Genomic DNA, 14,775 nt, shown 5'->3' with positions numbered 1-14,775 from the left:
AGTCGCCGGGAAAGGACAGGCGTGGGCCACCCGGTTTGGCTCTTCAGGGAACTGTCTCCCGTCCCCTCCCCAAAACCAGGAAGAGGGGGTGGTCAGCAGGTTTCCACATCTGTGCTCAGATCCACCAACTCAGGGGACCCATGTCACCCTTCAGTCAAGTTTAATGGCAGAGACAGCAGGTCCCCTCCCCCACATGGCCCCTGTAGCTGAGGCGGCCAAGAGCCAGGGAGGCCCAGGGAGAAGCAGCTGAATGGAGGACCGGGCGCTGAGACACCATCTGGGACCCTGGAGATGCTCCTCAAGGCTGTGGCTGAGGGTGGAGGCTGAGGGTGGAGGCTGAGGGTCGAGGCTGCTACTAGGTTCAGGGAGACTTTTTGGGGGAGGAACCAGGGATTGAACCCAGGGTCCCTCGGCCACCGAGGCCCCCTCCCCAGCCCTATTTTGCATTTTATTTAGAGACAGAGTCTGGAGCAGGGAGTGGGTCCCCAGCTGTGGCTCCTGGTGACAGAGTTGGGGACACCCAGTCCTGAGCTGGCTCCTGGTGCGGATCTTAACGCTCGGTTTTTCTTGCAGCCGAGCAGTAGCTGCAGTTAGGCTCCATCTTAGAAAAGGCTGGAAGTCACCCGTGGTCACCGCCCCCGACACCAGCATCTGCTGACTGACAGACCTAGACATGAGCTCCATCTACCCAGGTCTGCACCGAGGTCTGGCGCCTGCTGTATACCACCTGGTAGGGGATGTCTGTGGGGACGGTCCCCTTCAGGTTTCTGCTCTGGGAGCAGAGCCCTCGCCAGGCCTGGTGGTGTGGGCTGCGGAGGAGGCTGGCCTCCCGATGGCTGTCTCGTCACGAGGTCTGCTCTTGGGGACAGAGCTGCGTTCCTCCATCTCTGGGAACGGAACCCCTGAGCCCTGTCCCCAGCCCTTTTTCTATTTTATTCAGAGACAGGGTCTCCCTGAGTGGCTCAGGGCCTCGCTAAGTGGCTGAGGCTGGCCTCCAACTTGCGATCCTCCTGCCTCAGCCTCCCCAGGCGCGGGGATGACCGCCGTGCGCCACTGTAGGCGACTCTCTTGGGGGGACTGTGCTCCGACACTTCTGCAGGTTTCAGGTGACCAGAAACCCGGCTTCCGGATCAGGGTGACGGAGGGGACCCCGTGGTGCTGGGTACTTCCGAGGGTGGAGGCCGGCAGGAAGGCTGTTGGCCGATGCGTCCAGCCCTGGGAGCGTCCCCTGCTGCGCCCACTGCCCAGATGGTCACACTGAGGCCGAGGCCCCGGAGCAGGGACCGGTGGCCACAGAGCTGTGGCTTCCTGCAGAGCCCTGGTGACAGACTCGGGGACAGCCAGTTCTGAGTGGGCACAGGGCCCTTGGCCACACCCTTGTGACTTGTGTCCCCCAGGGCCCTTCTTGGTGTGTGTGTAGAGCCAGGGAGGGGCTGCCACCGGGGGTTTGCTCTTGGTGGCGAGGTGACAGGAGGCCAGGTGACAATCTGCAGAGCTTCAAAAAGCGGAAGTCCCAGGAAATGGCCCCTTTATGGCCCTGGCTGCTGGGTCTCAGGAGCCGTCCACCCCTCCCCGCCCCCACCCACGTCCCTGGAAGCCAGCCTCCGCCCCGGGGCTGGGGGAGGGGAGGGGGTGGCACTGCCTGGGACAGGAGGTGACAGCTAGCTCCGTGGGTGTCACCGGGAGCCTGTTGCCGGCTGACTCACCGCCTGGGCGGTGGGGGAAGGGCATGCAGATCCCTGTCACCTGTCCCCAAACCTCAGCCTCCAAAGCACACACCTCCCCCCCACACCCAGGCCATGCCAGGGAGGCCCAGTCTGGAGGCCGCGGTTCCAGAAGCTTCCTGTGTGCAGAATCCTCAGGTGGATCTGGCCCGTGGGACCCACAGGTCCCCACAGGTCCCCAAGCACCAGGACCCGGGGGAGGGGGGGACACGATGCCCCTCCCCCTCTCCACCCAGCCTCCTCCTTCCTCCTCCGGCTCCAGCCTCCGTTACAGGGCCATCTCCTCACCCAGGGGCAATTGCTTGGGGTGACCAGGGGACCCAGTCCCATCGCCCCTGGACTCATCCCAAGTGGGTCCCTGTCCGAGGGCCTCAGCTGAGGATGAGACAAGATTGAGGGATGGGAATCAAATGGTCAGAAAATCCCACAAAAGCCCCAGGAGAACCCCTAAAAACCCCCTCTCAGGCCGGGCACCAGGGCCCACGCCTGTCCTCCCAGTGGAGGCTGAGGCAGGAGGCTCGCGCGTTGGAGGCCAGCCTCAGCCATGGAGTGAGGCCCTTTGTCGGTGATAAAACAGAAAGACGGGCTGGGGCTGGGGTTCAGGGGTTCAGTGCCCCTGGGGTTCAATCCCTGGGACCAAAACCCAGACCAAAAAACAGTGCCTGGTTTCCCGGATGAACTTGGCTCAGGAGAGGCCACCCGGGGGCTTGGTTAGCCTTTGCCCAGAAATAGGTGACCAAAGGCTACTGACCGCATGACTCCACTCAATGATTAAATCTTTCTTTTTTTTTTGGTACCGGGCATTGAACTCAGGGACACTCCACCCCTGAGCCCCGTCCCCAGCCCTATTTTGCATTTTATTGAGAGACAGGGCCTCCCTGAGTGGCTTAGGGCCTCGCTTTGGCTGAGGCTGGCCTCCAACTCTCGATCCTCCTGCCTCAGCCTCCCGAGCCTCTGGGATGACAGGCGTGCGCCACGGCGCCCTGCCCCCCCCCCCCTTTTTTAATAATAAATTTTAGGATTGAATCCAGTGGCTTTATACCCCCCCCCCCCCAGCCCTGATGATTTTATTTGGAGACAGGCTCTCTGCTAAATGGCTGAGGCTGGCCTTGAACTTTGGATCCGCCTCCTTGATCATGTACCTCACCCCCCTGATCTCCCCACCAGGTCACGGGGCCCTTCACTTCCCTATTTGCCCTTGAACCCAGTTCCCTAATTTGTCATCTGGTCTGTGGCTTGAAGCTGCCTTCTTTATTTTTAATTTTATTATTATTATTTTTTTTATTTCTGGTCCCAGGGATTGAACCCAGGATCGCTCAACCCCTGAGCCCCGTCCCCAGCCCCTTTTTTATATTTTATTGAGAGACAGGGTCTCGCTGAGCTGCCGAGGGCCTCCCTTTGGCTGAGGCTGGCTTTGAACTCACGATTCTCCTGCCTCGGCCTCCTGAGCTGCTGGGATGACAGGCGTGGGCCCCAGCGCTCAGCTCCCTGATGCTTTTAACACAAGAATATTTGGGGATGGCTCAGGAAACTGTCATTAGAAGCAGCTTTTGGCCCAGAGTGGCTACTCGGCCGTCTGATGCTGGTTAACAATTTGGGGACCAAAGGACTGTTTTGCAAACCCCCCATGTGGCCGGCCCCGGGTTGCATCTGGCCAGAGCTTGACCAGGTGATCTGCTGCCAAGTGGGCCTTCAGGCACGGCTGGATCTGGCCGCCATCCCTGGAACCGAGACACGGGGAGGGTTTTGAGTCGGGCCAAGCGGGAGGCGTCCTCCCACAGCGCCTGGGTCAGGGCCACCACAATGGCTTGTGGCTGTCAAAACCAAAGAGGAAGCTCTTAAAATGAGGAATTATGTATCTCGGCCGCTACAGAATCACCCTGGGCGCCGGGCCAGGAAAAACAGCTCATGTCGGCAGGAAAATCGACCGTCGCACGCCGGCAGAGGGGACCCGTGCCCGCGGCCGGACACTCACGGCCCCGAGGGGTGCCCTGGCTGGAGTGTCCCGGAGAGTGTCCTCATTGGGAATCCATAAGAGATGGGCGGAGGCCCGGCAGCCAGGGTGTCCTGTGAGGTCAAGCCGGGCCATCTGAGAGGGACAGGGAAGGCCTGGGTGTCCTGGCACTACCAGCTCAGCTCAGTGACCTCAGAGCATCTGGCACTTGCTGATGTCACCCAGAGTCGCACGAAGCAGCCTTTCCACGCTGGTAGAGATTAGAGCAGTTGGATCCCAGCAGCTGGCACCCAAGTCCTTGACCAGAGAGGTTGACTCACTTGCCTGAGGTCACCCAGCAGGGGGAAGGGAAGGAGCTCCTGGCTTTGGGATCCAGGCTGACACTCTGGGATTCCTTATGGGGACAAGCCAGGAGCAGGGAGGACCCCACAGAGCCCTGCAGGTGACAGCCACCTGCCCTGTCCCTTCAACACCCCCCCCCCAACCACCCTGGTTCAGCCCCAGGCAGCCCGGCCCGGGGCCGTGGAAAGAGCTAGAATCCTGGTTCCACAGGAAACTAGAGGGAACCCAAGGGGCTCGGGGATTTCCAGTTACCGCTCTGCCCCAAGTTTCTAGAAGGTTCTCTGCCGGTGTGAGGAGTCAATCCTGCAGCCCAGAGATGGAGGGAGGACTCTCCACCAGCCACCAGCCCTGGCTCCTGGGGGGGAACCAGCCTTTGCTGGGCACGGTGGGGGCTCACGCCTGCCCTCCCAGCGGCTGGGGAGGCTGAGGCAGGAGGATCGCAAGTGGGAGGCCAGCCTCAGCCAAAGCGAGGCCCTGAGCCGCTCAGGGAGGCCCTGTCTCTCAATAAAACGCAAAACGGGGCTGGGGACGGGGCTCGGGGGTCAAGTGCCATCTCTGAGTTCAATCCTCTCCCACTAAAGAGGGTGGACGTGGTCCCTGAGCCACACTGTCCCCCGGAGGGGAGGCCCAGACATCCTCCCACTAGAGGCCCACCCAGCCGGCCCACAATGAGTGTCCCGATAACCATCGGGGGCCCCCGCTGGAACAATAGTGGCCGCTGGGGCTATTTTTACAGTGGCCTGGCCCCACCGGGCCCTGCGGATGCCCCACCAGACAGAGGAGGGGCCCGGGGGCTGCCCGGGGCTGCAGGAAGCCTCCTGGGTCTGCCTGTCGCCAGAAACAATCGGGGTCCCCCACCCCAGCCAGGGACAGGAAGAGGTGGGTCTCGCTGTCTCCTGGTGGCCCTGGGGCCGGGCCTGCACGCCCCAGTCCTCGGGCCACCCCCCCCTGGCCTGCTGCGTCCCCCCCAGAGCTGAGCGACCTGCAGATCCCTGGGAACCGCTGACCCCAAGGCGCTGCCTGATGCCCTACTGTGTGCCTGCCAGGGGCACCCCAGGACGGGCTCCTCTGGTCCCCAGGGGACACCCCACCCCTGAGCCCAGTCGCCAGCCCTGTTTTGCATTTTATTGAGAGACAGGGTCTCCCTGAGCGGCTGAGGGTCTGGCTTTGGCGGAGGCTGGCCTCCAACTCTCGATCCTCCGGCCTCAGCCTCCAAAATGAGCATCAGGCCGTCCTGTGGCTCCCCCCCCCGGGGCCCACCGCATGGGCCTCACCCTTTGGCCCCATTGTGTCCCCCCTGCCTAGAAAGTGATCCGATGGCCACCAAAGAGAAGTTGCAGTGTCTGAAGGACTTCCACAAGGATATCTTGAAGCCGTCTCCCGGGAAAAGCCCCGGCACCCGGCCCGAGGACGAGGCCGAGGGCAAGCCCCCGCAGCGGGAGAAGTGGGCCAGCAAGATCGACTTTGTGCTGTCCGTGGCTGGTGGCTTCGTGGGCTTGGGCAACGTGTGGCGGTTCCCGTACCTCTGCTATAAAAATGGTGGAGGTGAGTCCAGGGTGGCAGCTGACCCTGCCCCCCGAGGGTCGGGGTGCCTTCTCTCTGCACCCTGATTTTCCTTCCCCGGGTCACCCTGTCCCACCCCCGGCCCCAGCTCACCCTAGACACAGGAGAAGAGCGTGACTGAGAATCAGGGTGGCCGTGTTCCGTCCCGAGTCTTGCTGTGTTACCTGGAGGTGCCTCCCACCCTCTCTGATCCTCTAGTCTCTGAAAAGGCGGAATAAAGTTGAATATTCACACTTGCCCTTTGTAAACCCCCCCTGGATTTATTGCTCCCCACTTTATCTCTCCTTGACATTGGCTTTTTTTGGGGGGAAGGGGGTACCGGGGAGAGAGCTTGGGGACATTCGGCCACTGAGCCCCGTCCCCAGCCCGATTTTGCATTTTATTGAGAGACAGGGTCTCGCGGAGTTGCTCAAGCAACTTTGGCTGAGGCTGGCCTCCAACTCGCGATCCTCCTGCCTCGGCCTCCCGAGCCGCTGGGATGCCAGGTGTGGGCCATGTGGTTGGGGTGTTTTCTTGTTTCGTTCTGTTTTAATCCTGCCTGGCGAAGGAGGTGCCAAGGTCCTGTGGCCACCCCGCCTCCCCGGCCCCGAGGTTTTAGGGACTTGGAGAGAGAGCTTGGGTAGGTCGGAATGTGCTCAAGCCTGGCCCCGTGCCACCCTTTCTGGGGACTTTTCCCTTAGAGCCTGGTTTCTTAACCTTTCGTAGGTCTCAGGCCCCTGGGGGGGCTCTGATGAGGGCCCCAGACGCTCCTCAGAACCAAGCACCCACCCTAGACCCAAGTTGCCCACAGTTTCAAAGGGTTTATGGAACCCGCTGAAGCCATTAGTGACGCAGGTAGGACCCCGGTCCCCCAGCTGTGCCCCGCCTCCGTCCCCTGGCACCCCCTCCCCACCCCCTGCCCCCCCCCACCAGCTGGAGAAGAAGCCACCCTGGGGTTTCTCGTGGCGGCTGCTGCGATCCTTCTAGATCCTTCCAGCGGCTTCTCTGGGCATGGCAGGTGTCGGAGAGGGTCTCCCAGGTGGAACAGACCCTACTGAGGCAGGCGAGCCCCTAGGTGCAGCTCGAGCAAAGGCCCTGTGGCTCCGAGGACCGGGGGCCGATCTGGAGATGGCTGGGGTGGGGGCGGGGACACGTGGGAGAGTCTGGCCCTTGTCCCTGCTGACCCCCTGCCCCCGTCACTCATTCTGTCTCTCTCTCAGATTCTGGTGGCCGGGAGGGGTCGGGAGCGAGCGCCTTGGGTGCCGGTCACCGCCCTGACGCTGGGTCCCTCCTGCCTGCCCCCCGACAGGTGCCTTTCTCATCCCGTACTTCATCTTCCTGTTCGGGAGCGGCCTGCCCGTGTTCTTCCTGGAGGTCATCATCGGCCAGTACACCTCGGAGGGGGGCATCACCTGCTGGGAGAAGATCTGCCCCCTGTTCTCCGGTGAGTGGGGGGTCCCTGTGCTGCGCCGGGTTTTATTGAGCAGCTACTGTGCCCCAGGACCAGGGGACGTGCCTGATGCAGGTCAGGAAGGGGCCAGTGGGGACAGCCGACGGGGTGCTCCTGCCCTGGCCCCTGAGGGGAGGGGACACGGGCCTGGCACACAGTAGGTGCTCAGGGGGTCCCACCCGGCTGCTAGGAAGAGAAGGTGGCGTGGCCCCCCAGGGCTCTGTGTTCCCAGGAGGCGCCGTGTAGACGGGAGCCGGGCCCCGGGCAGGAGGGCGACTGGCCCAGCCACCCGTAGACGTCCACTCCACCACCCTGTGGGCCACGGACCAGTGATCCAGTGACCAATAGTGATACTGGTTGATAGATGATCGATGAGTCACTAATGCGGTCAGGCGGTCAGCTTGCACCATCCACCGTCCACCCACTCAGCTCTCCACTGCCCTGGCCGACCCGCCAACCAACCACCACGCCTGGGTGCTCTGTGCACCTACTGGGTCTTCATCCACCACCCACCACCCACCATCCGTCCACCCATCCGTCCATCCATCCATCCGTCCATCCATCCATCCGTCCATCCATCCATCTGTCCATCTGTCCACCTATCCATCCATTCATCCAATCGTCCACCCATCTGTCCATCTGTCCATCCATCCGTCCATCCATCCGTCCACCCATCTGTCCATCTGTCCATCCATCCGTCCATCCATCCATCCATCCGTCCATCCGTCCGTCCATCCGTCCATCCGTCCATCCATCTGTCTGTCCATCCGTCCACCCATCTGTCCATCTGTCCATCCATCCGTCCATCCAATCGTCCACCCATCTGTCCATCCGTCCATCCATCCGTCCATCCATCCGTCCATCCGTCCATCCGTCCATCCATCTGTCCACCTATCCATCCATCCAATCGTCCACCCATCTGTCCACCTATCCATCCATCCATCCAATCGTCCATCCATCCGTCCATCCATCCGTCCGTCCATCCGTCCATCCATCCGTCCATCCGTCCGTCCATCTGTCCATCCGTCCGTCCATCTGTCCACCTATCCATCCATCCAATCGTCCACCCATCTGTCCATCCATCCATCCATCCGTCCATCCATCCATCTGTCCATCTGTCCATCCATCCGTCCATCTGTCCATCCATCCATCCATCCATCCGTCTGTCCATCCGTCCATCCATCCGTCTGTCCATCCGTCCATCCATCCGTCCATCCATCCGTCCATCCATCTGTCCATCTGTCCACCCATCCATCCAATCATCCATCTGTCCGTCTGTCCTTCTGTCCACCCACCCATCCATCCATCCAATCGTCTGTCCGTCCATTCATCCAATCGTCCACCCACCCATCCATCCAATCATCCGTCCATCCAATCGTCCACCCATCTGTCCATCTGTCCATCCATCCGTCCATCCATCCGTCTGTCCATCCGTCCATCCATCCGTCCATCCGTCCGTCCATCCGTCCATCCATCCGTCTGTCCATCTGTCCATCCGTCCGTCCATCCGTCCATCCATCCGTCCATCCGTCTGTCCATCTGTCCACCCATCCATCCAATCATCCATCTGTCCGTCTGTCCTTCTGTCCACCCACCCATCCATCCATCCAATCGTCTGTCCGTCCATCCATCCAATCATCCGTCCATCCATCCGTCCATCCATCTGTCCATCCATCCGTCCATCCATCTGTCCGTCTGTCCACCTATCCATCCAATCATCCATCCGTCCATCCAATCATCCATCTGTCCGTCTGTCCTTCTGTCCACCCACCCGTCCGTCCCTCCACCCGTCCACCCGTCCGTCCCTCCATCCGTCCATCTTCCTCCGGTGCTGGTCTCTGCTGCAGAGCGCCCTGGCCCTGTCCTGTGGAGTGGACGGTCCTGGTGGCCCCCTGCCCATGCTCATGGCGCCCCTCCCCCCCCAGGTATCGGCTACGCGTCCATCGTCATCGTGTCCCTGCTCAACGTCTACTACATCGTCATCCTGGCCTGGGCCACCTACTACCTGTTCCACTCCTTCCAGAAGGACCTGCCCTGGGCCCACTGCAACCACAGCTGGAACACGGCCCACTGCCTGGAGGACACGCTGCGCAGGAACCAGAGCCCGTGGCTCACCTTCAGCGCCCACAACTACACGTCCCCTGTCATCGAGTTCTGGGAGTAAGCCTGGCCGCGGGCGGGCGCAGGGGGCGCAGGGGGCGGGCCACCCCTGTCCTCCCTGGGGAGTCGCGGTCTTCGAGGGTCAGGGATGGGACCGGGGGAGGGTCCCTATTTGCCCAGGGCTGAAATCGAATCTCGGTTCTGCCACTTCCTGGCCCGTTGATCTGGGCAAGTCCCCTTTCTCCTCTCTGAGCCTCAGTTTCTTCACGATTTCTTAGTACATTCTAGAAAAAAAAATACATTCTCTGTCCTTGAACAGAGGAAAAAAAAGCCTATACGAGGCTGAGGTAGTTACTCCAGTGAAAGGCGCGTAGATCGAGTGGGGAAAATTGTGTATCAGTTAGCAGTTAGCTCTCGCTGCGTAACAACCATCCCCACATTTGGTGAATTCACAGTCACCATTTACCATGATTCTGTTTGTCGGCAGTTTGCGCCAGGCCCTCCGAATCTTGGGCTGCTTCCTGTGTCTGCAGACCGTTGTGGGTCCTCGGGGTAGCGCTTGGGCATTGGCTGGCTAGGGGCTCTGTCACGGGTAGCTCCGGGGACAACAGACGGGCGACCCTCCATGCGCAAGCTCTTTTTCAGTCTCCTTTCGGGCGTCGTTTGTGTTCATGTCCCGTGACCAGGGGAAGCCAAAGGACGACCCCAGACACAGAAGTACGGGGGAATAAAACCCGCCTGTCCGCGAGGGTGGAGAACTCGGGTACTTTCACAGTGAGCCACAGCGTCGTCCATCACCGCAGGGAGCTGTTAGGGAAAATACAGATGTTCTCTGTTGTTTGCACAGAGAAGAATGCAGGTCCCCAGGCTTCTCAGAGGGACTCCTCATGCATACACATGGTCCCCTGCAAACACAGAGGACATTAAGAGCACACGCATCGCCCCCTCAGCTCCCACCCGTTGGGGAGCGAGCTTCTAGACAAAGAAACGTTGGCATCTCATTCTGTCACTTGAATGGGCCCAAGGCCACCGCCTTGACCTTTCTGTGCTGTTCTTGGCACGGCCTGACCACACAGGCCTGCCCTGCCTGGGGCACCAGCATCTCTGCCAGCCTACTGGGCCTCGTTGCCATCACGACCGGGGGTCTAGCCTGTGCACCTGGGGTCTAGCCCGTGCACCTGGGGTCTAGCCTGTGCCCCTGAGGTCTAGCCCATGCACCAGGGGTCTAGCCTATGCACCTGGGGTCTAGCCAGTGCACCTGGGGTCTAGCCCATGCACCTGGAGTGTAGCCCACACACCTGGGGTCTAGCCCGCGCACCTGGGGTCTAGCCCACGCACCTGGGGTCTAGCCCGTGCACCTGGGGTCTAGCCCATTCACCTGGAGTCTAGCCCGTGCACCTGGGGTCTAGACTATGCACCTGGGGTCTAGCCTGTCCCCCTGGGGTCTGGCCTGTGCACCTGGGGTCTAGCCCGTGCACCTGGGGTCTAGCCCATGCACCTGGGGTCTAGTCTGTGCACCTGGGGTCTAGCCTGTCCCTCTGGGGTCTAGCCTGTGCAACTGGGGTCTAGCCTGTGCAACTGGGGTCTAGCCTGCGTACCTGGAGTCTAGCCTGCACACCTGGGGTCTAGCCTGCACACCTGGGGTCTAGCCCGCGCACCTGGGGTCTAGCCCGTGCACCTGGGGTCTAGCCCGCACACCTGGGGTCTAGCCCATGCACCTGGGGTCTAGCCCGTGCACCTGGGGTCTAGCCCATCCCCCTGGGGTCTAGCCCGTGCACCTGGGGTCTAGCCCGTCCTCCTGGGGTCTAGCCCATCCCCCTGGGGTCTAGCCCGTGCACCTGGGGTCTAGACTATGCACCTATGGTCTAGCCCGTCCCCCTGGGGTCTAGCCTGTGCACCTGGGGTCTAGCCTGCACACCTGTGGTCTAGCCCGTCCTCCTGGGGTCTAGCCTGTGCACCTGGGGTCTAGCCTGCACACCTGTGGTCTAGCCCGTCCTCCTGGGGTCTAGCCTGTGCCCCTGGGGTCTAGCCTTTGCTCTGCCATCTCTAGCTTGGTCAGTCACAGCCCCCTCTCAGGTCCCTGATGTCCTCCTCTGCCACCCCAAGGCTGTAGGGTGGCCCTGACTGGTTCCCAGCCCTCAGAACCCGCTAGAAAAATGCAAAGTGCCATTGGACGTCACGTACCCCAGACTCCGTGGTGTCCTGGAGACGGAACCCAGGGGCCCTTCACCCCCGAGCCCCAGCCCCAGCCCTTTCTGTGTTTGACGTGGAGCCAGGGTCTCACCAAGTTGCCGAGTCTCGGCCTCCAACTCGCGATCCTCCTGCCTCGGCCTCCCCCGTGGCTGGAATTCCAGGCAGGGGCCACCCAGGCCAGGAGATGTCCCCCTTCTCTCTATTCCCAGAAGAACCACCAGGGCCCCTGGGATTGGCTTTATAACTGGCCAAAGCCAGCCCACCTCTCTCTGAGCCTTGCCATCTGAGGTCCCCTTTGTCCCGAGGTCTCCCTCACGGGCTCAGGTTCTGGAGGACAGACGGAGGCCCGGCCTGGCCCCATGCCCTTCAGCAGGCGGAGCCCGGCCTTCCTCCTGGCCTCCCCCTGGGGCCTCCCGGGAGCCGGCACGTCTCATTAGTCGTTATTAGAATCAAAGCCACATGAGTCACGTTTCCAAACAGTCCCCAATCTTCCTCGGCAGCTGCTGGAAGGAGGCGGAGGCCGGGGGAGAGGCCGGGGGAGGCTTGTGCGGCGTCGAGCGCCGGGCGGACGGGTCCTTTTATAATTGTTGTCCTGTGCCGGTCCCCAGGGGGCAGCCGTGGCCAAGAGACAGCTGGCCCGCGGCCAAGAGGAAGCCATTGGTCCCCACTTGGGGACGTATTGACCTCTCTGGACGGCGGCCCGGAGCCCGGTCATTATTCCAGTTCTTGGATCCCACCCTGCAATGAGTCACCGCTATTCTTGGATGATCATGTCGCGGACTCCTGGGTCTCCTCCCTCGAGGCCAGAGACACAGGGGAGGCTGAGAGGCCCGGCTGATGGCCGCCGTAGGTCCCGGGCTGCAGGGTGGCTGGACCCCAGGAGCGGGGACACCAGGAAACAGGACCCAGGTGTCCAGGGTTGATGTCTGTCTGGGGGATTTTAGGTGAATGGCTGAGCCTCCGTTTTCCCGCCAAGGAAATGGGCGTGATCCGTGTACTCGTGGCATTAATTGAGCACCTGCTTTGTGCAAGGTGCTGTTGAATGATCGACAGGTGCTTCCTGGGAACACACATGGTCCAGGCAGACGCAGTAGGTCGTGGTCCCCAGGCTCTTTAAAACCTTTAGGTGTGCCAAGCAAGGTGGCACGTGCCCGGAATTTCACACGCTCTGGAGGCTGAGGCAGGAGGATAACAAGTTGGAGGCTAGCCTCGGCCACTTAGCAAGGCCTGGTCTCTAAATAAAATATAAAAAGGGCCAGGGATGGGGCTCCGTGGTGGATGCCCCTGGGTTCCATCCCTGGTACCCACCCCCTGGGGAAAAAGAACCCCTTTAGGTCTGAAGATTTAGGGGACGGGGTGGTAGCCATGGGAGGCTGAGGGGCAGAGGCCATGAGGCAGCCTGGGTCCTGCTGGATTCCCTCTGACTGTAGAGGCCAGAGTGGAGGCGGGGAGTCCAGTGAGGAGGCTGTTCAAAAGTCCTGTGGTGCAATCGGGGACAGGATTGGTGGCAGTGTGGGTGTCTGGGGCAGTCAGAAGGTGCTTAGGGGACACCAGTGATTTGCATCAAATTTTTTTAAATTTTTTTTTTTGGGGGGGGGGACTGGGATTGAACCCAGAGACCATCGGCCCCTGGCAGGGGCGGGGCGGGGGGGGGGAGGCTGCGCTAGGGACAGGGACCTGACTTTGTCGCTGGACAGATCTGGGGTTGAGTGACCGCTCTTCCAGCTGCCTGAAGGCTTTGTGAATGTGTATAAATGGATTTGTCAGGCCTCAGTTTTCCCCATATGTAAAGTGGGGCTGGATCAAATAAGATTTAAATAATATATATATATATATATATATATATATATATATTTTTTTTTTTTTTTTTTTTTTTTAACAAAAAGGGTCTTGATAAGACACGGGCATCCTGGCAACTTTATTATTATTTTGGTTTTTTTCGGGGTGATCACACCCAGGGTGCACTGCCACTGAGCTACACCCCCCAGCCTTTCCAGTACTATTTTGAGACAGAATTTCTTTAAATTGCGGAGGCTGGCCTCCCCCTTGGGATCCTCCGCCCTCAGCCTCCAGAACGGCTGGGATTACAGGCGTGCACCCCCGCGCCCTGCGCGCCCTGCAGGACTGGAGCCCTTGATTTCTATTTTATAAAAGGTCAAACAAGGGACAAAGTCACTCTACTCCTGGGGCACAGAGCCTTCGGGCAGAAGCTGGTGCTTTGGAAAGGAGAAGCAGCCTCTTCCGGGCCTGGCCCTCGCCCCGGAGCGTGGGGACCGTGGAGATCAGGAGGCAGATTACCTGGGCACACGGGGGGTGGAGGCTGGGGGACTCCTCTTGATCACTGACCGGGCACTGCGCGCTTGGGGACAACGAGTGTCCTGTGGGCGCATCATGTTTCCTGGACTTGGCCGAGGGTCAGGGCCTGGCCCCCGGTTCCTGATGGTATCTGGCCCCCGCAGGGCGCGGAGCTGCGCGTGGGTCCTCACGCACCAGCGGACACGGCACAGCGCGGCCTTCAGCTCGGGCCTCGCGGACCTCCAGGGAGGACCACCGGGGAGTGGAGGCTGCCTGAGACTGGGCCGCACATCTTACAGAGATCCAGATGACAAGGGGGTGGGGCCGATAAAATAGGGAGGGACCAAAGGACATGGGGAGAGTGTCTGCCCCACATTAGAGGCCGGAGGCTGGTCTGGGGAGGCCGGGTCACCGGTCCCCATGAACAATGAAGCTAAAATTTTATTTTATTTTACTTTTGGTACCAGGGATTGAATCCCGGATGGTCACCACGGAGCCTTGTCCCCAGCCCTTTTTCTATTTTATTTAGAGACAGGGTCTCCCTGAGTTGCTGAGGGCCTCGCTAAGTGGCTGAGGCTGGCCTCCACCTTGCGATCCTCCTGCCTCAGCCTCCCGAGCTGCCAGGACCACAGGCGGCCAGGTGAAGCTGAGTGTGTCAGCCGAGGTCCTGTCGAAAAGTCAGTACCCATTTGTCAGATGAGGAAACTGAGGCTCAGGGGTTTCCTGACCTGCCCCAAGCCAGGCCGGGTTGAACCTGGGTTTGCCGAAGGATCGTGGACCCCAGGGCCCTTGACCCTTCTTCTGGCCCCTTCCGGACGTCCCCACAACTGTGCCCCCAGACCCCGGGTCCCCGCTGACTCCCGCCCTGTTGGCTCCCAGGCGCAACGTGCTGAGCCTGTCCTCGGGGATCGACGAGCCGGGCGCCCTCAAGTGGGACCTGGCGCTCTGCCTCCTGTTGGTGTGGCTGGTGTGCTTCTTCTGCATCTGGAAGGGCGTCCGGTCCACGGGCAAGGTAAGTGGCCGTCCCCACCCCCCTGCCTCCTCCCGGTCCCGGGCCTCCCTGACCTGGAAAGGGAAGAGGCCAGCGTGGCCGCGGGGCGAACCGTCCCCTAGAAAAAGGAGATGAAGTCCAGTCTCAGGGTCTGGCTCCACGTGGTCAGTGGTCTGGGGACCAG

General features: G+C 61.0%; 1 protein-coding gene across 4 annotated transcripts in view; it reads left to right on the top strand.

Moving 5' to 3' along the window:
• Positions 1 to 14,775, top strand: part of Slc6a6 (solute carrier family 6 member 6) — a 52,414-nt gene that overhangs the window by 16,880 nt on the left and 20,759 nt on the right. The window contains exons 1-5 of one of the 4 annotated variants that reach the window (XM_026382990.2): positions 590 to 692; positions 5,326 to 5,565; positions 6,872 to 7,006; positions 8,938 to 9,172; positions 14,480 to 14,612. In XM_026382990.2, coding sequence (XP_026238775.1) covers positions 674 to 692; positions 5,326 to 5,565; positions 6,872 to 7,006; positions 8,938 to 9,172; positions 14,480 to 14,612 — 762 coding nt within the window. In that variant the 5' untranslated portion in view covers positions 590 to 673. Of the gene's footprint in view, positions 1 to 589; positions 693 to 5,325; positions 5,566 to 6,341; positions 6,418 to 6,871; positions 7,007 to 8,937; positions 9,173 to 14,479; positions 14,613 to 14,775 lie in introns of those variants that run through there. The other 3 variants (XM_026382991.2, XM_026382992.2, XM_026382993.2) reach the window with 3 other exon arrangements.

Source organism: Urocitellus parryii, chromosome 16, assembly GCF_045843805.1.
Source record: "Urocitellus parryii isolate mUroPar1 chromosome 16, mUroPar1.hap1, whole genome shotgun sequence".
NCBI lineage: Eukaryota > Metazoa > Chordata > Mammalia > Rodentia > Sciuridae > Urocitellus > Urocitellus parryii.
This window is presented reverse-complemented; position numbering and strand designations above follow the sequence as displayed.